Source organism: Microtus pennsylvanicus, chromosome 21, assembly GCF_037038515.1.
Source record: "Microtus pennsylvanicus isolate mMicPen1 chromosome 21, mMicPen1.hap1, whole genome shotgun sequence".
NCBI classification, from domain to species: Eukaryota; Metazoa; Chordata; class Mammalia; order Rodentia; family Cricetidae; genus Microtus; species Microtus pennsylvanicus.
The window spans coordinates 11,349,456-11,372,544 of NC_134599.1; the positions used below are offsets into that span (position 1 = coordinate 11,349,456).

Consider the following 23,089-nt stretch of genomic DNA (forward strand, 5'->3'; position numbering starts at 1 on the left):
AGGGTTCTGTTTGGGCTTTGCTGTGCCCATACTGCTCACAGCAATGTGGTAATTTACCTGAACACTGGAGTTAGTTTAAAAAAAAACTGCTAATTTATTACTGATCCAAGCCATTTTTCTCTTCTATAGGTTGGACATGGATAAATATATAAATATAGATATCCATATTCATATAATATATCCATATATATATTCTATTTTCACTAAACTCTTTCTCACATTTGACCTTTTTTTTTTACTTAGCATGGTCTTTATATGATCTACCAGTATTTCCAAGTGTTTACATGCTTGATATTTGAAACACTGTACACTGGGAATCTGAATCAAGCCTTTGGGTATGTCCTACCTGGTATTTGGCTGATAATGGGATATGGTAGCCTCTGAACAGAACTTTAGGCTTTTTAAAATACCTTCTAGGAATGCCCAGATTTCTGCTGGGCTCAAGGACAACAGGCATTCATTTTCATAGGATTATCTTTATAGTAAATCACTAATAATCAGTCAGCCTTAAGATAGAACCACCCCTTCCAGCCCTGCTGTAAACAGAGCTGGGTGTAACTGCCATAGTATTTGCTGTATTCTCTCATGACAATCATTCAGATTCTGGAGATGCTGGACTACAGTTTTAGCCCACTTTTGCAGGAATCAAACATACACTGCTCTTGTAGATGTAACAACTTATTTAGCAGAACTATCTAGCATTTGTATAAGTGTGCAGAAAACCAAGTTTGAAACATGCTGATTTCTCAAAATATAAAATAATCACTTTCTTTGAAAATAATTCAGAGGGACTGGAGAGGTGGCTTAGAGATGAAGAGAACCAGGGTTCAATTTGCAGCACCCAGACCGTGTCTCACGATGACCTATAACTTCATTTCCAGGGGATCCAGCACCCTCTTCCAACTCCTGTGGGCACCAGGCATGCCTATGGTGCACAGACATTTGTGCAGACAAAATGCTCGTGCACAAATAGATATACATCTCAACAGCAGCAACAACAAAACCTTTAGAAATCAGCATATCCCCAAACAGTGACTGTCTGGCAACAGAGCGTCCCCTTTGAGAACGCGCTGTTGTATATGTACAAAAGAGAACTACACTGTAGTGAAAGCCAGGACAGGGAAACTGGCTTCGTGACAAGCCACCTTAGACCTGTGGAGAACACACCACGCTTGCATTTCATTTCTTTGCTGTTGCAGTTTTTCCTTCCAAAGATTCCAAAGGCCAGTTCTTTTAAAAGGCAACAGTGGACTTACTGGGAAAGTGAAGAGGCCTCCCTAAGCCCTGATCACCTCTATCCAGGCCTAAGCCCTGATCACCTCTCTCCAGGATGGTTTTATATCAACTTGAGCCCAGGGTCAAGAATCATCTGAAAGGAGGGAACTTCAAATAAGGAAATGCCTCCTCCATAAGATCGGGATGGAGGCAAGTCTATATAGCTTTTCTTAAATTGATTGTACATGGGGCCACCCCGTGCTGGTGGTCCTGGATGCTATAGGGAAACAAGCTGTGTTTCCTTCTGAGGTTGTATTCAGTCCCATTAGAAACAAGCCAAGTGATTTAGTTACATTCAATACTTCCTTAAAAACCAGAGAATCACCACCCTAGTGTTTTGTTAACCACATACATGTCAAACATAGTTTTCTTGGAGATGGGAGATGTTCTGCAAAAATATGCTGTCCTGGACAGAAGCAAGAAGAGCAAAGACCTGTGTGCACACACTCAGGCGGACACACGCTAGGGCTCTTCTGTGTTGCAAAGCTAATGCCGCCTGCTTGAGCTCAGTGAGTATGTGCTGAACTATTGAACCCGTAGATAGGAAAGTTAGAAGAAAGGATTAGGGAGAACAAAAGGTCCAATTAGCCCATGACTTAAAAAAAAAACCTAAAGAAACATATGGAACATTTAAAAAGAGAGAGGGGGCTCTAACATATGAAAAAGCAATCCCACTGGAATTCTTTCCAATATATGGTTATAAACGCCACATATATAAAACCACAAGCCCCTGCAGAAGGCTGGGAGAGGCTGGGAGCCCCCAGCCCTCACTCCCTCTAGGGCCTCCTTTGGGGAGTAAGATCAGGGTCAATTTCCAGAGATGAAAGCTGTTTGGAAATCCTTCCTTCTGGGAAAAGCGGCCTTGTGGGAAGGGAACTTTTGACAGTCTCTAGACTGATGGAGTAACTGACAGAGTCCTAGAGGGGTCTCCAGTTCAGCCTGTAGCAGCCCGAGCTTGGGAGGACATGAAGGGATGGCGAGCATTTCTAAAAGCAGGGAGTTTTGCTTGGTTTGAATGCAATAGTCCTTTTTTTGTTCTAGGCAAGCATGCACAACTCTCCACTCTGGCAAGGAGTGCCAGCTGGGAGCCGTGCAGGGCCACACCCCGTTCATGCCACCTTCTGCCACAACTTGCCCTTGTGAGGGACAGTCTCACTCCAGGGCCGAGCCCTTTTCTGGTTGGAAAACTTTGCAGCATGCAGGCCTTTCAAGCTGGAGGGCTGAAATGTCACTTTAAAAAGCAGGGTTAAAGAGGTCACACAGCTGCAAACAATACTAGCCCAATGAAATTCAGATTCTGACTGCAGTGCACTTCAAGAATAACACAGAGACAGGAAACGAGCTGACCCCATCCCTCCACCAGCCACGCCAAGCCAGGAGAGAGAGGGAGTGGGGGGGGGAGTGGGGAAACACATGGAGGACAAAGCTCGACAGAGAAGTAGGCATGGACAGTCAGTTTTACGTGAAGAAGACACATTGCAAGATAAGGACAGGGCCTCTGGGCGAGACACAAAGACCTATTCATAAAACCAATGATTTTCTTGGGCTGGAATTCAAGGGCACTTATTTTTCATATTTGAAGTTATAATATTCAGGTTTGACAAATCAAGATAGATTGGAAGTTCCAGAAGTTTCGGCTATTTTTTCTTCTCCTTCCTTCCTTCCTTCCTTCCTTCCTTCCTTCCTTCCTTCCTTCCTTCCTTCCTTCCTTTCTTTAAAAATCTGCTTCTCCTTTTTCTCTTTCCCAGCAGCTCCTCTATGAAGGGTTCTGGTTTCAAATCGGTTAGCTACTATGACCCCATTTCACAGATGAGGAAATACGATGAGTTAGAGTGCCGGCCTCAAGGAAAGCCTTAGCCCCCAACTGAAAATACAGTATTTTTCTGGCAGCTAGACTTGAGTGGTTGAGATCCAGCCTGGATCTTTGCTGGGAGACCGAGTTGGGCATTTTAGAATAAAATGAGTGTAGAGTGTGTTTGTGGTGGGTGTGTTGGTTTCTTGCTGTGTGCTGTTGGTGCCTTATCGTCTGACTAAAAGCAAATTGGCTTTGGCCGTAATAAATTTAGTTAATTAAATCATCTTTGTTCTTAGAGAAACAGTATTGAGTAGGAGCCTCACTCAATGGGACTTTCTCCCACAAGAACTCACCTTAGGGAATTTGGAGGGGCAATTTGCTTGTTTAAAGTTTATTCAAGGGTCTGGGAGGCTCAACAAGGCAGGGATTTGTTTCAGGTGAACTCTGACAAAAAGACTCCATCTAACCACCTCTTGGTAAGGCAATATATGCCAGCCAAAGTTTAAAATAAAAGATCTATACTGTACCCATAATGAGATTAATGATACCAGAGATGGGGACATGTCAGTAGGTCAGTGTTCACTGACATTCAGTTTGTGTCTGAGACATCCTTGTCATTGTTGGTGCTAGGCTTTCAGATACAAGCAATGCTTTTACTGTTCTACCATTTCAAATCTCCTACCATCGTGTGACTTGACTCGGACAGTTCTGGGCCATTCCACTAAGATTAGAACTCAACGTTAACAAAGGATTGGCTATGTTGCCTCGGAGCTGGATAGTGAGCCATCCCCTAGGGTCAATCGTTGTGAACGATGTATTTAGTTCGGTATATATTTAGAGTATATTGTGTAGACTCTCTACATTTTTACCAGCATTTTCTTCTTGCAGTGTTTACCTTTCGGGAAACAGTCTTTCCGAGCATATCCTTAATGGCCAGCAAAACTTTGGAATGGATGGGTGGCCTCAAGTTATTACGGACTAACTTCCCATTTTAGACTAGGAATTTGTGGGGTCAAACCCTGAACAAAGAAAGAGATTCTAGCTCACTTAGCAGCCAGAGGAATGCAGTGGCTGCAGAGGGTCCGAACTGTAAATCAAGCCTGTCATCTCCTTGTCAACCGAGAAAGCCTCTACTCACTCGGTGTGAGTTTAAACTGTGTGATTAGGTTTTTTAATTGTTTTCCAAGAGGTTGAAGGAAATTAGACTCATGAAGCATTCATTTTAGCTGAACAGGGAGTGTGACTTTAGGAAAAGGGCAATTAAGATGGTACTATTTACAAACTATTAAGTGATGCGAACATCTGCCACAGTGGGACAGCTTCTCACCAGGGCAGCCAAACTCAGGATTTCTTCAAGGCTGTTTTACGAGGGCCATGCACAGCCCAGGATCGGTGGGGAGTGCGCAATGTACATCCCAGGGTCGGGGGTGAGCTGCCTACACAGCCCAGGAACTCAGTTTTTTTTCCGTTGCGATGTCTATAATTAAATAAACGAACAGAAACAAGCTTCCTCCCATTTTCCCCCGCCCCACCACCAAAAACAGCTCTGGATTTTTCCCGATGAAGTCTGGGGAGATTTTTTTTTTAAATGACTATACCCAGAGGCAAGAGGAGTCAGTGGCCAGCACCATCTTTTCACCTCTCTGAAAACTTGATCCAGAGCAAAACAGTTGCCTCTAAAGTTGAGAGCAGAAGGTTGTTTGGGACAATTTATTGCGATGATTCAAGATTCTTTATCCATTCCACAAAATATTTATTAAGTGCATACTGTGCCTACTGTGGATGCTCTAGGCAGTGACACCCAGGCAATGGTGATTTCCAAACCAAACTTGATATGTGTATGTATATATATATATATATATATATATATATATATATATATATATATTCATTCCCAGGCAGCAAAACAACTAAATGGGAAATGAGAGAATGAGGTTTTACTTCTGAGTACCATGGAACAACCTGGCTCCAGCCCATCTGCCAGGGAGAAAAGGACCTGCCCATAGCTGCAGTAGGGGTCGCAGAGTATAATTATCACACTCTGCATTAGAAAAGAGCCTTAACAATGGACTGTAAAACTCAACCAGGCCTCTTGACTAATGCATCAAACCAGATCATACCAGTTAATAAAAGTGACGAGGCCTCCATGGCAGAACGATTCCATTTAGAAAATCTATTGCAAGCACCTACACGGGAAGGACTTAGCAAGCCAGTGTTGTTTGTAAAGACTGCGTGTGGGAACCATAGACCGTCAAAATTGAGTGGTTGAGGTTTATACAGTGTATGCACACCCACGCACAGGAGTCCTCACTGATCCCTTGGAACCTGCTTTATGGCGGCAACGTCTGTATCCCTCCAGACCTAATCCAATGTTCAGTTACCAAACAGATTTGGGCACACTTATTGCATGCCATGCAATAAATTGCCACAGGCTCGTCTGTGTCGGAAAGTTAAAAGAACGACAGTAGTAACTCAGTAGAAAGGATTGAGGACGATGTTGTTTGAGAAGAGACCTTGTATTTCTCATGTGATGTCTGTTGAAGTGTAAATTCTTTTTACTGATACATGTCAGTAGTGACTGAGTGATGTTAATCATATTCCTCTAAACATGACAGCCACACAATATAGGCTCAGTTCCACAGAGTCAGTCTGTGGGACTGGACCCGATATGTATACAAATTGAGCATCAGAACTGTATTACATTTGAAGTGGGAAATTGGGACTGATGATTAAGGAGGCCAGGACTGTTGCCAACTGTGTTAGTCCAATGAGTCTGACTTTATGGGGAAAGCCAGCATGTTGCTGGCTCAAGGATTGGGATGGAGCAGCGACTGCAGTGGAAAGGTAACTTCTCCTTAGACTTAGCCCCTGACTTTGGCCAAGTCTCCCCCCACATAGGCTTGTTAAACTCTTTAGAGACTTAGCAATAGCTGTTGCTGGGACATTCACTTAATTATCATTAATTACTACCTTCTGATTTCAGTCATAAACGTGCATATACAAAACTCTCCCGTTTAACTATCATGTAATCTTGCTTTTGATTGTAAACACACTGTTCCTTCAAAACATTAGCAAACAAAGTTCCCAAGTGGCACCCAAGAAAAAGCCACACGGGCGAACAAAGGAATAAATTGGAATTTGCCATTTTACACACAGGGACTGATTCATCTTGGAGTGAGTTTCCAGTAACACCCACAAGCTTCTCCCACCTCCAATGTATCCTCCTCTTCTCCATGATTTCAATGTCTCTCAAACTCCAAACCAAGTTATCAGATACAGGAACGGTGGGGCTGAAGATGGATATTGCCACCCCTATTGTAAAGAAGAGGACGCTGAGATGAGAGGCCATTGTCACACAGACCAGACTCACGGGTGCAGAGGCATTTCCAGGAAAGCTTTGAAAAGTTTCTGCTGTTGTTATTTTTCTAGAAAAATATGGCAGATTTAATTAATGGCTAAGCTTGTTTATTCTGTTTATTCTACTTCCCCAATAAAAATTATTCCTCTTCACTTCTTGTCGCAGGAAGGAAGGATGCTCTGTGATCCACAAGGCAAAATTAAATAAGTAAAAAAAAAAATAGAAGTTATTTTTGTTGCTCATAACTTTCTTCAAACAAAAGCAGGCAGAAAGATTCCAAATACATTTATGTTTTATTTTTTCTTATAAATAGAATACAGTAGGGTGACCATGGTTTAGAGGAATCTTTTACATACATTATGTGGAAGAAAGAAGTTTGAAGGGTCCAAGCACAAAGACACTGTGTTTAAAAGGAGTCGAGCTAATTACCCCAGTTTGAACATTAGAGGTTGCATAAGATTTGCTTAATTTTTACCTTATACTTCACAAATATGTGCCAATTGAAAAATAAAAATTAAAAATATCATCTCATAAAAATATAAACACAGAAAGGAGTTCACGTAATAATGTTTAATCTAGAAAAGCATTAAAATTATGCTAACCACTGTAGCATATCTATATTTTATATATGTAGATACATATGTAGATACATACGTATATACATGTATATGGACAGCCAGTGAAAGTCCTCTAGCAGCGGTTCTCAAGCTTCCTAATGCTACAGGCCTTTAACACAGTTCCTCATGTTGTGGTGAACTCAACCATAAAATCATTTTGTAGCTACACCATAACTATCATTTTTCTACTGTTTGAATTGCAATGTAAATAACTGATTTGCAGGAGATCTGATATGTGACCCCTGTGAAAGGGTCAGTTGACCCCCAAAGGGGTCACAATCCATAGGTTGAGGATCACTACTCTATAGTAATGAGTGGAGCGTTACTTAGTTGAAAACGCATGCCATGTCTTCGCGTCTTCTCTGGTTTATGTTATGTTTTTAGTCTCGTTGTGTGTCTAGTGTCTGACTGGCAATGCTACCGAAGGTAAACATCCTCACTCTGTGTTTTAGGAGAGTGAGAGGGAGCATTTATTTCCCTAAAGAATAAGTGTGTGGGGAAGAAGGTGTAACCTGTACAAGATGGGTGGATGTATTCCCCTCAGCACAGTGGGACTCCTCCATGATGGCAAGCTGCCACTGTCTTCCTTTCGGAACCACCCATAGGCCGCATTGCAAAGAAACAGGTTCCTTCCTGTGCTCGGGGTAAAGGCAATGGGTTTTAGAACTCAGCCATAGAACAGGTACCTTTAAAAGTGCCTGTAATACAAATACACACATCTAAAATCAGCTTAAAAGTATTTAGAAAATCATCTAAGTAATGTGACTGAAGTGTCCACGGTCCTTCCCGTCATTGAAAAGAAACAGCCAACAGCCACAGGTGTGCTAATGAGAGAATCATGTAGACCACATCTTTTATTGGCATCCGGGGTCATTTGTAAAGGTGATTTTGACCATGTTCAATTTTTGCCTGGTGAACACAGAACTGAAGTTTTCCCTCTGGCTATCCCAACCAGCCAGTTTCAAAGTTCTCAGTAGGACTGAGGGGGTATGGGGGAGGTGTACTTTGCCTTGGAATCTTGCTGGGAAGTTTAGGTCTTACCTGGCAGTAGCACCCACCAGCCAACTTTCCATAGTAGGGCTGAGGCTCTAGCATTGATATGACCTTTTTCTTTAACAGGCACTCAAGAGACCGCACTAGGAACTCAAGTAGGGAGAACCAATAAACTGGGAAACAGGGCCTGTGTTCATGTGTTTATGGCGATAGAAGGCTCCCTGGGATTGTCTTTTTTGTGCATCTGAAGCAGAAGAGGGAGATACTCATGGGTTTCTGTATTCCTTTAATCCTTCAGATTTATGAGGAATCCAAGATGAACTTGGAGCAGGAGAGGCCGTTTGTCTGCAGTGCCCCGGGCTGCTCCCAGGTGAGTGTGCGGATCCTCTGTACTCTGGCTTGCAGGAAATGCTTCTGCCTTGCCCTGGGATGGCATCTCTCATGGAGCCACCGTGTCCAATGGGCTTTCTTTGTTTCCTGAAATACTTTTTAAACTGTCCCTAATCATCAACATCATGGTTCTCATCTTCACTACTGTTAGATTACACTTTATAGTTTGAAATACTTCCCTTTCATCCTGAAACACAGCAGTGTTGGCATGGCCATGAGTAACTTCCTCCGGAAGCAAGTCAGACACATCCTGCCCACCATTTCCGCTGGGCAGTCATTCAGAAAGGGGAAGGTGGTGTGTACTTCACAGCCGCCAACTGCATACATACTGGGCATTTTTGATGGGATGCGTCATAGTTGTGGGTTGAATTCTGGATCCCTTTTGAGGAAAAGAATACCCCTATGACTGTTCTCAAACTCTAGTTCTTGGGCATAGAAGTTTTAAGAGGAGTGGCTATCTTGGCAAGCAGGATTGAGTTTGAGGGTCTCTGATAATTCTCTTCAAATGAAAAGTATGGAATTAGATGAGAGATACTGCCTTCATGGTGTTTAATATATAGTTGGTCACCATTTTTCATAAGGAAGCAACAGACCAAACCATGAAACTGACTATATTTGAGGTGGGGAGGTAAATGGAAGTCTTCTCTATGGACCGGGAACCTTCTGAGATCCAGCAAAGTATAAGGAGAGGTCAGGTTAAGTTGGGATTCTCGGATATGTCCAGGGTTGGAATGCCAGTAAAGAAGAGCTTCTAGTAATATGTGGGATTCAATAAGTCAGACAGGAGAGAAATATCTACACATAATTATTGACCTGTATGGCACACACTGTCCCAAACTTGGCACTATTAACATCTAAGGCCTAGTGAGTCTTTGATGTGGGCACTGTTTTATGTTTTGTAGAGAGTTTGGCAGCACCCCTGTCTCAACCCACAAGACCCCGTAGCACTCCACAGCTGTAATGACCAAGACATCTTCAGAGGTTGCCAGATGTCCTCTAGGGTCACACTTCCTCCTGGTTGGCAATGTCGGCAGTTCCATTTGGGTTTTCGTTTTGCTCTTTTGCACCCCTTCTGTTCTGGATCCCCAACTTCTAACTGACACTCTCCCATGCTATTTCACACAGTGCTCTAAGCCACCTTACCCTCACTGGAGTCAGGCAGGGTATAAATAAATCAATGCCAGCGGCATGTAGTCACTGGTGCCCTGCACCGTTGGAGCTGGGATCCTTGGACGACGGAGCAAAGGCTGTTGGATTTGGCAGTTAGTTGCTTTCAGGAGACGTGGGATAAAGCAGAGGGTGGAGGCCTGATTGGAAGGGATTAATGAGTGAGTGGGTGGCAAGGGAGCCCAAGTGATGGCATAGAGGAGCCTTTCAGGTCCAGGAGGCAGTGCCGAAACACAGTGATGTAATGGTGGCCTGTGAGGGAGGCAGCTTTGCTAAGGCTAAAGGACAGCCAGGGTGAGTGTAATCAAGAGTGAGAAGCCAACCAGAGGGCAGGAGCAATGCCAAGGAGACAGAGAGTGCAGAGCATCCCTTGAGGCAGTGGGCATCCTCAGTGAGGATGAGCCAAGAGGGGACAGAGGGCATCTGCCAAGTAGCATGCAAAGTTTGATGGCACTGAGTGTGATTGACATTTGGGGTTAAGTTTATTGTGTATGTGGCACTGGGAATTTGAACCCAGGACCTCACATATCCTAGGCAAGTACTTTATCACAGCCTCGTGCCCTGAGTTCTTGAACAGGCCCTGTTTGAATGCCCTTGAATGTCTTGTTGAGGAGGGAGCCATGGTGTTTCTTTAACAAGGCTAAGTGAACTGTGGGAAATGTTGGCTAAATGTGAGAAATTAGGATTTATGTAAGATCTTGATTTTAAGGGGACCGTTTCCAGCTTCCTCCACAGCTTTGGATGTGATGATGTACCTGTGAGTCTGTGACGCCTTTGTATGGCAGTGTTTCTCCTATCTTGACAAGCTGGTGTAATACTACGCCCATCTTTTAGCTGAATGAAAATGCCGCCATCAGCCAGTAGTTCCGAGCATCCTCGCTGGTGGAATATTAGTAACTCATAGACAAGTCAACAGCTGTGATCACGATACTTGCTCTCATGCCGTCTCATAATCTAGGAACCTGCAGAGAAAAGATTAGGGTCCTGCAAGATGGGTAAACAGAATTGTTAGTGTTGTCTTGGGGGAGGTGGTGGAAGGCTCCTCTGCTCCCCGTTCTCTTCTTCAAGAGAAACTTTACTTGGTTGGGGATGGCCTCTGATTCCTAGAAGATCTTTTAACAGGTAATCTGAAAACATGATCTTTCTCTCTGAGGGAATAAGGACCAGCTTCCTATGCTCTTTCTATTCTCTTGGAGCCCAGTGTCCCCACTCTCTTTTTACTCCCTATATTGATTGTTTTTCAACTCTCATGTCCATTTTACCGTGCATCTCATTTCTTTATCATTAGCTGTGACTTGTCTCATTCAGAAGGAAACGTTAGTCCATATGCAGTGTTATAGCCGTGAATCTGTAATCCCGGCACTCAGGAGGCTAAGCAGGAGGTTTTTGGTTCCTGGCCAGCCTGGGCTAGATAGTGAGTCCTTCTCTAAAAAAGGGAATATATGGTTAACTATTTCATTCTGGTTGTTGCGTGGCACTTACTTTAGCATTTAATAGTTTACAGAGTCAAAAAATGACTTTTTATAGACTGGAGAGCTTCTTCAGTGGTCAGGAGCAGGTAATGATGTCACAGAGGACCCAAACTTTGTTCCTAGCGCCCACTTCAGTCCGCACACAGCCACTTAAAATTACAAGAGCATCTGATGCCCTCTTCTGGCATCTGTGTGTGCCCATACTCATCTCTCTGAACCCCTGCCACATCCATACTCTACATACATGCAAAACATTATTAAAACCCAACTTACTAAATCTGGAGAGATGGATTGGTAGTCAAGAGCACTGGCTGGTGTCAGAGGCCTGGGTCAGTTCCTAACAACCATATTGTGGCTCAAATCATCTGTAACTCCAGTTCTACAGGATACAATACCCTTTTCTGGCCTCTGTGGATTTTAGGTTCATCTATGGCACACAGACATACATGCAGGCAAAACAATCAAGCACATAGAATAAAATAATAAGTTTTTAAAATGTCTTACTAACATGAAAGATATTACCATATTGTTTATATTACGTTAATTTCTCTCTCTCATTTTTACCAGTGTTTGATATTTGGTGTTAAGAAAATCATGAGAATAAACAATACAGAAGCAGAAATACCTGAAGTTATATAAAGTGTATCTCTGTGTAACCGGAAGTTGGGTGCAAGTGCCACTCTTTGCAAACTTCAGAATATGATGCCAGCATCAAGTATATAAGTGATGCTCACACAAAAATCACTTTCAGAACCGTTCATAGGATTCAGCCTAGTGAACTCCCTTGGTCAAACACAAATCCATTCTCCTTGTAGAAAAACCTTCAGCCATGGTGTACAAAAGTAATCAAGATTCATATTGACCATCTTGAGTTCTGCAAGTTTCTTTTTAAGTTATCAAAGATTCAGGAATGTTCATCAGAATGTATTATTTTCCTGTATTTGTATTTGACTTTACCAAATCAAACTTTACTACATAAAACCTTTATTCAGTTAGTTCAATCATTGCAAACATACCCATCTGAGCCAGGCGAGGTTAGAGCCTGCTCAGTAAAGAATTACAGCCAAACCACAAAGCTCATTCTTGTTACTGTTGGCTACATTTTTATGGTAGAATGTTTAGGAAACACCCTTTTCTCCTTTAGGATGCAACATAACGCTTGAGAGATTTAGAGTTATTGAGGGGCCACTATATCTGGTGTGAATCACCTTGCTATCCCGTGAGTAGGGCAAGGGAGATAACAAGGGGGTCGTACACCAGAGACCAGACACTTGCTCCTGGAAGATAGGCCATTTCCATTCATGATGCAGAGGACAGAGTCATTCATACGGCTCTACTCAACACAGGAGAGCCAGAAATGGCCCCAAAATAATTGGAAGCAACATTTTTGGCAACCCTACCACCATTCCCTGAAAATTTCAAATAAATACAGGCTGACTACAGTATTCGGAGTATAGAACACCCCAAATAATTTGTCATGTTTCTATAAGATCATATGTATAATTAAAAGAATTAGATAATATGTGGACTAGGCCTTCGTAAACAGAAACATACTGCAAAGATGTCACGGTGTGCAGTAGTAGATAGATTTTAAAAATTAAGCATAACATGGACTTCTTTCCCAAAGTCTGACATAAATCAAAATTCTTTCTATGTCATGCGTTTCTCTTATTTTTTGCTTAATCTGTAGATAATGTCTAGCATACTTATCATGCCTTAGACTTAATTTTACACTATTATATAAAGCAGTAACTATTACGGAAGAGTTCCACATGGTTTTGCATAGTCCCAGTGTTACCAAGATCTCCATCCATTTTCTCATTTTGGATGTCATGCTCTCTGCTGCCATTAGGTACATAGCAGGACTGCAAGAAGCGTTCTTTTCAACACAGTACTCTTTACTTAAGCGACTTCCTAAGAGAGCCAGGCTCTAGGATGCAGTGTGTCTTTCGGGTGTGTTACTCCAGTACCTTCAACAGGCTCTTCTGCACCTTCTGTTACACTATTTAGAAAAGGATAAGACAAAGTTCAAAGGGCTTTGAACTTGAGAAGTTTTCTTCCCCCACATGGAAACCTCTAGCTGTCAAAAAACACAGGGTTTCTGCAGTTCCCTGATAAGCCAGCCGGGCTTAACAAACAAGTAGAGGACTTTGGGAAAATTCTGGGGAACTCCAGAGTGACTAGAAGCAGAGCCCGCTTATCAGCATCCCCTGCAGCATAGGCAAGCCTTTCGGTAAACAAATGTACACGATAACACATACGTTTTCATATAGCTGGGAGGACTCCCCCCCCCCAATACCAGCACATGTGTGTGAATCAGCGTGGAACTGTGAGCTGGATTTGTTTGTGTGATAACGCTTTTTTTTCAGAACTGATTTTTTTTTTTGTCTTGCCTGTCTTGTTTCCGATGCTGAGTGTCTTTTTCACTGGGTTGTCAACTATGTGTTGCAAACTAAATGTCTCCTGTTCCTCTCTCTATTTCCCCAACAGCGTTTCCCGACAGAGGACCATCTCATGATTCATCGGCACAAGCATGAGATGACTTTGAAGTTTCCTTCAATAAAAACAGACAATATGCTCTCAGGTAAGAAAGCATCGGGCAAGGAAGGTTTGCGGGGTCAGATTAGCTTCACATAAAGTCATAAGTTGCTCATGTTTTGGTAGCTTGCAGTCCAGTGGCAAATCTGTATTTTGAAAGTATATACGTCTAATCTGTAGCAGAAATATGATCAGCTAGAACCATTGATATCCAAATAAATGAACTGCCCCCTCTTTTGGTGCGTGTGTGTGAGAGAGAGGGAGAAGAGAAAGAGAGAGAGAGGTCTTAGGTAGCCCAGGCTGTCATCAAACTTAATATGTAGCAAGGATGTCCTTGAACTCTTAATCTCTCTGCCTCCATCTTCTTAATGCTAAGGTTATAGGTATGGGTTATAGGTATACAGCTTCTCATTTTTCTATGTGGCACTGAAACTTGGCTCCATGTTACTTTAAAATTACCTTAGCTGCACAGGTAACAAATGTAAACTGAGCCTCTGCCATGTACTGTTCTGAAGATATGTAAATGGATCCATTTCCTGCCCCATGGCTATCAGAGGAGGCCTGCCTGTGAACACTTGGTTAAAATCAAGGCTCATCAGCGATAGACATCACATGAATGCTTTAGGGGGCCAGTGCTGTGTGACTGCAGTAGAAGGAGCACAGGAGATGTTCCAAGAAGTTTAGTTTCCTTAAGAAATCACACTTGTGCCGGGCGGTGGTGGCACACGCCTTTAATCCCAGCACTCGGGAGGCAGAGGCAGGTGGATCTCTGTGAGTTCGAGACCAGCCTGGTCTACAGGGCTAGTTCCAGGACAGGCTCCAAAACCACAGAGAAACCCTGTCTCGAAAAACAAAAACAAAAAAACAAGAAATCACACTTGCCTCTTAACTGGATGATTAGATGAGATCATGCATAACAAATGCTCAGTGAATGGGAGCAGAATAATAAGAATTAGTCCATCAGCTAATTTCCATTTCCTCCCATGTTAAAGGGACATTAGAAAAATAATGGTATAGGAGTGAGGAACTTGGAAGCTAGTCTGGGCTCTGCCTTGACTGTATGACCTTGAAGAAATAATTAAACCTTCCTAGGTCTCAGATCCTTTCTCCATCAGATGTGAATGATCGTATCTCTGCGGAGTATTTCACTAACTGAAGGGCTAGTGGAAGAGGTCAGAGTGTCTCACAGACCCGAGCAGGGTAGCCAGGTCATTTCCTTCTCACGAAAGCTATTCGACCTGCACCCGTCTCCCTGACATGAAGAAGGAGGTGACACTCTTGTGTCCACATTTTGATAGACCTCAGAAGGGACACCCGCGGCTCATTTTGTCGTACCCACAGTGTCCAGGGATTGCATTGCCATGGCCACTAAGCGCTATGCAAATTGTCAGTTTATCACCATGAAGGCTACGGGAAACTGGAGCAGCTATCCTGGAATCACCAGAGTTGTGCTGAGGGCCCTCCATCCTTAATGTCTGTGCTGATACAGAATGGGCTACTGCCTTCAACACCAGGCTGTGCCAGGTTGTGTTGAACCATCCTAGCCACAAGCCACTAGAGGCTTGTTCTGGTGCCAAGCTCTGCGTTCAAGAGATCAGTTCAAAGTAGACCTCTTGCCTTTTGTTCGTCACTGCCTCTCTCCGCTCTCTACTCTTTACCTGTCTTTGTTTTCTTTTGTTGTGTTTTGAATAAACAAACTGCTATTCGGGGACTGATTCCGCCTTTCGCGAGTTTAAAGAGGTGCAGAACTTGCCTGTGAAGGAGACAGAGACGCCTAGAAGGCGGCTGCCTTGGATGCTACCACTCACCGAAGTCTGTTAAGGTGCACAGGTCTCAACCATGAGCACAAGTGCACACACAGTAATTCCCAATAGTTAAACCGATTGCCTCTCCCTTTATTTTCCCAAACTGGATCCCTAGAATAAGTTGCCTGGTGGAGCAGGAGGAGGGCGTATTCAAGAGAAGTGAGCACGTGGCTGCAATGGCAGCCAGCTGCATGGATGGTGTCTTTCGGGCAGGCTAGCCTGTCCTCATCTGAACAGCTGTAAAACATCAGTCTAAAATATGTGAACGCATGAACGATGGGGTGAGGCCCTTTGTCTACACTGCCTAAAAAGGGTTTCTGATCCATCTCCTGCCATCTGCCCATTGTTTGTCTTGGGCCTTTGTTGGCTTGAGGCGCTCTTCCTGCCAATCATCAGTAGGCCAGGTGAAAAAGAGTTGAGAGCCTAGAAGCCTAATTTTTACTATTGTGAAATTTGTCACGGAGAAAAGGGAGAAAGAGGTGAACACAAAGGAAACGGCTTGAGTAAGGCAGTGGCACCCTGGCTTTGATCCCCCTCTTTGTGTTGAAGTCAGTACGAAATGGTTTCATACTCCAGCGAAGTGCTCCCTTCAAAACATGTTTCTCACTTCGTGTGCTCATGGTTTCGTGGAGCTTTCTAGGATAGAGAGCTGTCTAGTTCGTGCAGAGAGTTAATGCTGCCTGTGAGTTGCATTCTAGGCCTGTCCACACTGAACTGAAATAGCCTTTCTGTTACATATTTGGACTTTACTGCATTTGTTCCCGAAAGTGACTAAGTTGTATATTTATCAAAAAAATCTAAATTTATATAATTAAGGGTTTAGAATATTTATATGTATTTCTTTATAAATTTGACTGAACTCTTACAGTCTATAGCTTGACTTGTTTCAATTCATTTAAAACTTCCCTTGTTACTACTAAAATTTGTTAGTTAAAATATTATTTGCCTTAAGTCTGTTTTGTGTCTCATCATGAAGATGATAATATAAATCAAATAGTAAATGAACATCAAGCAAAACTCTCCAAATTCTTCTTGATCCATTTTCAAGCAGTATTTAATTGAGCAAAATTGCATTTCCAATGAAATGGGACTTGCCATATCGTATGAAGAGAAAATGTGCTAGGTGTCCATTTGTATGGCTAGTGTTCGGATGCCTTGTTAGTCTCTATTTCGGAACATTGCTATATCCATCATTGTTTGCAGCTATTATACTAAAGAAGGTGGTACAGTATCACAGATGCACACTTCAAGAACAAGCTTCCAGAGATGGGTAGATAGCACAGAGCTAGAATGCTTGCCTGGGATGTATAAAGCCCTGGCTAGGTTTGCTCCTCCAGTTTCTATCGAAGAATATTATCCAGATCGGAAATACTTTGTTTTTCTGTAAGCTGTATTTTGTATAGGTTGAGTAGAGTATATTTGAACGGGATATTCAGGACCTATTGTCACTGATCCTTGCCATGCACTGGAGAATGAGTGCAGGTGATAGATATTTAAATGAATCTGCTCTTCTGAATAGATTAGAAGCATAGACTCTCTAAGTGTGTAATAGGGACAAGAGAGGGGTGGCGGTTCTGGATTGGATGTACAAAAGGATCCCTAGAGCCTTTCCAGCTAAGGTCTCTCATTCTTACCTGCTCTCTATGGTAACTTTCCCGAGGTCACTAATGATGGTCATCACAAGTCTTGGCTTTGATTTGTCCTTGTTCAAATGAAATATAGCTTCATGATGAGAGAAATTGTAATACAGGTGTTTTTTTTAGAGGTTTACTGTATATGTATGAGTGTTCTTCTTGCATGTGCGTATTCCTAGTGTCCACAGAGGTCAGAAGAGGACATTGGATCTGGAGTTACAGGTGTTTATGAGCCACCATATGGGTGCCTGGAACTGAACCCTGGTCTCTTGCAGCAGCAATAAGTGTTCTTACCTGCGGAGGCACCTCTCCAGTCTTGAGAAACAGAAGCTGTTAAGTGGACTTTGAGGAGAGAATCTGTAGAACACAATTTTATTTCATATGCAGATAAAAAAAATATTGGCCGTTCTATACACAGACCCATTCAACTGGAGAATCCCAGTGTGATTTCAACAGAGATGATGAGGATGGACCATTGGGTTATTTAATTGGGCTATCATTGGGCACTCAGGGATTCTCATCCTGCCTGCCAAGCAGATCCAGCACACTGTTGTTTTTACAGGGTCCCAAGGTTCTACATATGAAAAATCAAACAGAAACCAGAAAGGGAATCAAAGCACCAAGGTGCAATGTTATTTATAGCCTAAAAAATTGGATAATATTTCAAATGAGAGTTCAATTGGGGGAAGAACAAAAAGGATCTTTTGGAGAGGACTCCCCCACTGTCTTCCTGTCATAAATCTCAGAGCCTGTAAGTTCGGGCTTTCCTGTGGAGACGGGGAGGGGGGACAGGACTATCCTCCAAGTCAGGCCTTCATAAGCACACATATGTGCATGATGATAGATTTTGCTCTGTGAAAGAGAAGATAAAATAAGAGAGTGTGATGGATCTTTCCCAAAAGCTTAACCCTACACCCTGGGTGGAAGGCCTGAGAGGGATCCATACGATGTGGTGATTTAAATGTAATTGGCCCTCATTGGCTCATTGGGAGCGGCACTATTAGGAGGTGTGGCCTTGATGGAGGAAGTGTGTCCCTATGGGGCAGAGCTTTGAGGTTTCTCATGTTCACGAGACTCCCAGTGTCTCAGTTCACTTCCTGATGCCTGTAAATCAAGATGGAGAACTCTCAGTCCCTTCTCCAGTACCATGTCTGCCTGCATACCACCATGCTTCCTGGCATGATGATAATGGACTACACCTCTGAAATTGCAAATCAATCCCAATTAAATGCTCTTCTTTGTAAGAGTTGCTGTGGTCATGGTGTCTCTTTACAGCAATAGAAACCCTGACTAAGATACATGGGAACAGGCTTTCAAGTGCCTAACACCCCACAACCAAACACTGTGGCTCAGTTAATGAAGTTAGGACAGACGCAGAGAAGGTGTGAGAAGACTTCAACTGGCTGACCACCACCATTTCCTCAACTATTCAACAGCTACTAAGTGCCTATCAAGATCTTGCAATGCCCATGGCGGACATAGGATGCATGGTATTTACTGTATTCAAGTAGTCTGTGGAGGACAATAGGTGATAATCAACTACTTAACAATCTACGTAAGTAAGTAAGGAAAGATAGCTTAGTGCCAGGTGCCATGACGCTTGGCAATGTGTCACCAACTATCCAGCAGGCCAGCTGAGCATGTGTCTAGAATGTCTGTCTTTGTGCCGAGGCCTGGTGACTATTAACATGGGCTCAGAAGTCCTTTCTCCTGCCTTCAGAATATGGTGGCAATGCATGGGTGTAATCCCAGTGCTGAGGTCACAAGGTCACAGGACAGATGTGGCATAACCAGCTGTCACTGGCGTGGAGACACAGAAGGGAGCCAAACACTTCCTCCTCTCATCTTCCTCCCCAGATTCTCAGCACTCCTCTTCTGGTGTAAATGATGAGATAGTTACTGGGGTGGTGGGGGAGAATTGTCTGTAATCTATCAATCATGTTTTAAATAAATGCTGATTGGCCAGGCAGAAAGTATAGGTGGGTAAACCTGACAGGAAGTAGAAATGATATAATGAGAACAGGAGAATTCTGGGAAGGAGGAAGTTGGTTCTTCCTACTCCTGCCCAGATCACCGAAGCAGCAGGATGTGATCTGCCTCACTGAAAAAGGTGCTGAGCCAATGGCTAACATAGATCAGAAAAATGGGTTAATCAAGATGTGAGAGTTAGCCAGTGAGAGGCTAGAACTAATGGGCCAATTAGCTTATAATTTATGGAGACCTATGTGTGATTTTCTTTGGGGCTAAACAGTTGTGGGGTACCAGGCAGGACAAAAACCTCAACAACAAGCAGGGCCCCGTTCATGTTACACTGGGAGCTCAACCACATCTTCAGATAGTCTAGAATCTGCCTGTTATTTATAGTACGCTAACTTCCCATCATGAAGAAAGAAAAAAAAACATGATTTAATGAAACAGAACATTTGTCTACGAAGAGTTGATCATGATTATCCAAAAAGTCCCGAATCATTGCTCATGGCTTTTTGAAGAATATTCTACTCAATAATTCATAGGCATTTAAAGGAGTCTTCCAAAGAGAAGATGTCATATCACTCCAAATCACTGTGAAAATAAGTTGAAACTTAAAAAAAAACTGATGGAGGAAATACATGTGTAAAACACACACATACACACACACACACACACACACACACACACGAAGGGCAATAAATCAAATGCCTGCAAGTACAAAAAAAAACAAAACCCAAAAGTATTAGTAATTTCTCACTATGTGAATGGATAAAGCTTTATGGCACTCAAGGTGACAAGGACAGCCTGTGCCTGAAGACAGAACATTAGGAACAATAGCTAGCAATCTGTGCCCTGTCCACTGTCTTCTTTAATCCTCATGCCCTTTCTTTCCTGTAATAAAATGGCCCTTTCCACATTCTTTGTCATTTTCTTGGTGCATCTAGACTGTGAGTGACATGCTGAGTTTTGGTTCTACTCTACGCTAAATTTGGATGTTCATCTAGGGACTACCTTTTCTTCTGTGGGCGCCAGAGCGCTCAGCCTTCAAGTGGCATGAATAGGGAAAGCGTAGGAGGAGATTCTAACACATGAGTGATTCAAGGATCACAGAGACGTGTTTGGAAGTCTTCACTGCGGTCAGAAGAAAACTGGTGGCTCTTGGCATATATGGGGGCTGTCAGTTTCTCATCCATGTTTCCAGCTGGCCAAGAAATACAGACTTTTGAATCAGTCACAGGAATGAATCGAAGCCTTGTTCTGCAGAATTCTTTTTATATGAAAATTTTGCTCACACTCTATTTCACCTGGAAGCCGGCTCCTTTAAAGAAAGCATATAGGAGAACTCATACAATTAAGGGCAAGTGGAAATGTAAAGATTTAGATTCCTCCGTTCAGGACACGTTATGGCAATAAAATCACCTCCTATCTCTTGTTCCCTCGGCTGGCAGAGTCGTGATGTAAAGGTGTAAATAACCCTTGTGCCAGCTCCATGCCTCAAAGGCAAAGTGAACTCATGGCCCAATTGCTTTGGAACGCTTGAGGTTCATTGCTGGTGGTGAATCTGTCTGGAAGATAAACTTGTTTAGTTAAGTCAACTTTGAAGCCTTATAGAGCTAAGGAGCACTGGCTGCAGGAGAAGGCCACACCCATACATTTTCCTCTCAATTTACAGATACTGGCAAGGCCATCTGGTCCACCAGTTCTTTACGCTGTCAATGAATGAATCAAGAGCATGACAATGTCCCATCTCTGCACAGAGTCACCGTAGCCAGAATTAATTCTATGTATGCCATGACCATTGTCTAAAACCAGGTTCACCCTGCCTTGCCTTGTGATGGCACTGTCCCTGGGGAAGGAGGCAGAAAACAGCAATGCCAGGGTTGCTGACAGGTCCTCCTGCTCCTGTGGAGTCATACTCAGAGGCACATTGGTTGCCAGAAAGAAGGCTCGGTGAACTCCATACAGTTTTGCCAGATGCTCTTGGCCATTGCTTTTATAAAGTCTGAAAGTTCATATAATATTAACTTTCCTAAGCAGATCTTTATTAAAAGGCAGACAGGAGCTAAGCTAGAATATTTTAATAAAAATATTGATAGAACTTCAAGAGAGAAATGTAGTTGTAAAAATAAAAGAATGCATAAATTACCTTCTCTTTTAACTTTAATTCTTTTTAAAAGAGATATACTAATTTTAATACTTTTTGCTACTGATTTGGGCCAGATTTTCTTTTAAAAATTTGTTTGTTTTTTATGTGTATGGGTGCTTTGCTTGTATTCATATCTGTGCAGCATATATGGGCCTGGTATGTCTGGAGGCCTGCAGAGGGCCTCAGATCCCTGTAACTGGAGTCGTGGATGGTTGTGATCCACCATGTGGGTCCTGGGTATTGAACCTAGACTTCTGGAAGAACAACCAGTGCTTTTAATTCTGACTCATCTCTTCAGCCCCCTAAGCCACTTTCCTGAGGAATTCCATCAAGTCTCATTGTATTGTGCATAATTGTGTGTGTGTATGTTTGTGTGTGTGTGTATATGTATATATGTATGTGTATAAAATTTCTGACTGGAATAGTCATGAGTTAAAAATAGCTACCGAAATCATAAACTTTTATATGTATCTGTATTTAAATCACATGTGGGCAATGAGAGCTTTGTATTATTGATGATCACTAATAGTTTGGTACTAAATGCCGCAAAATTCCTTGATATCACCCTAGTCCTTCAGCTAGCTCATAGGTGATAATATCGGACTGTGTGGGTACCTGAGTCAAGAAGAAAGTGTTTCTCAGAGCCAGCATTCTTCTTTCAATAGGTTTTCTCTCCTGTCCTCTGCACATCATTTTTTAAATGTTTCATCTTGCTTTTAATGGTTGAGGAAATGAAGCAGACAGATATGTGACTTAGACACAACTCTAGAACCAGATGGGGTAACAATTTCTATAAGGCTTGCAAATTTAGCTTTGGGTGGGCTGTCTAGGTCCATCTTGTACTGATCATACTTGCTGGGGATAATGCACTTAGTGACTATAAACTGATGGGAACTGAGACAGAGAGAGAGAGAGAGAGAGAGAGAGAGAGAGAGAGAGAGAGAGAGAGAGAGAGAGAACAATACATTGTGTGGTGTGTTCATGTGCATGCGAAGGACAGAGGATATCCCAGGTGTCATTCCTCAAGCACTACCCACCTTTTTTTTCTGTTGTTTCTTTTTTGGTCTGGAACTTGCCAAGTAAGCTAGGCTAGCTGGAGGTCACCAAGCCTCAAGCATCCACTATATATATTGCATTCCCATTGCTGGGATTCCAAGCTTGTACCACCATGCCTGGCTTTTTTACAGGGTACTACCATACTACAGACTGGGTTTAGGTCCTCATGCTTACAAGGGAAGCACTTGAAAGGCAGATCTGTCTTTCCAGCTTCTTATGGGAACTTGTGAACGCCTTTAAAAAATAGTGTTAGGTAGGTACTTATTGTCTGCCCTACTGATAACGTCCACAGAACTTCCTCTGCGTAACTGGTGGCTAAATTTCTAGTCAAGTTTGTAGAACTCTTTTTTGTAAGGCAGATAACAGAGTCTTAACATTGCAAAGCTCCTTGACTAGCTGCCGCAGGGATAGAGAGTCAGCGAGGATATACCCCTTTCTCAAGAAACATCCTCATACATCTGCGGGTGTTTCTGTAGCATCCATCCAGATGTATGAGGATGATATCCACGGAAAACTTTGAGACTGGGTGAAGTACAAGTTCAAAAGGCTGGAGGTTCTCCTGTCTCTTATTCGGGTGCTCCTTGCTGAAGTGCCTAATGAAAGGGAAGCCTAAAGTCTTAAGTGCAGCTCAGCATTCCTAAGAAAACCAGTTCCTGTGCATGCTAAGTGGGCTGCTTGCTCCTACTGATTGAATGCACCTTGGTATTCACCAGAAAAGCACAGCCACTCTTATTCAGGATACAGACATCACTGGAGTTATAGCTGACTAATGTTCTTGGATCTAAATAAGGAAGGGATTACAGGCATTTTAATTTACAGCCTTGGGTTTTACCCACTAAGTTCAAGGGATTTCAAGAGAAACAATTACTTGA

The 23,089-nt window shown here is 42.8% G+C and overlaps 1 protein-coding gene across 1 annotated transcript in view; it reads left to right on the forward strand.

The window, feature by feature from the left end:
- Positions 1-23,089, forward strand: part of Creb5 (cAMP responsive element binding protein 5) — a 393,781-nt gene that overhangs the window by 72,990 nt on the left and 297,702 nt on the right. Inside the window, exons 2-3 of the mRNA XM_075955284.1 lie at positions 8,337-8,408; positions 13,558-13,651. Coding sequence (XP_075811399.1) covers positions 8,355-8,408; positions 13,558-13,651 — 148 coding nt within the window. The 5' untranslated portion in view covers positions 8,337-8,354. The remainder of the gene's footprint in view (positions 1-8,336; positions 8,409-13,557; positions 13,652-23,089) is intronic.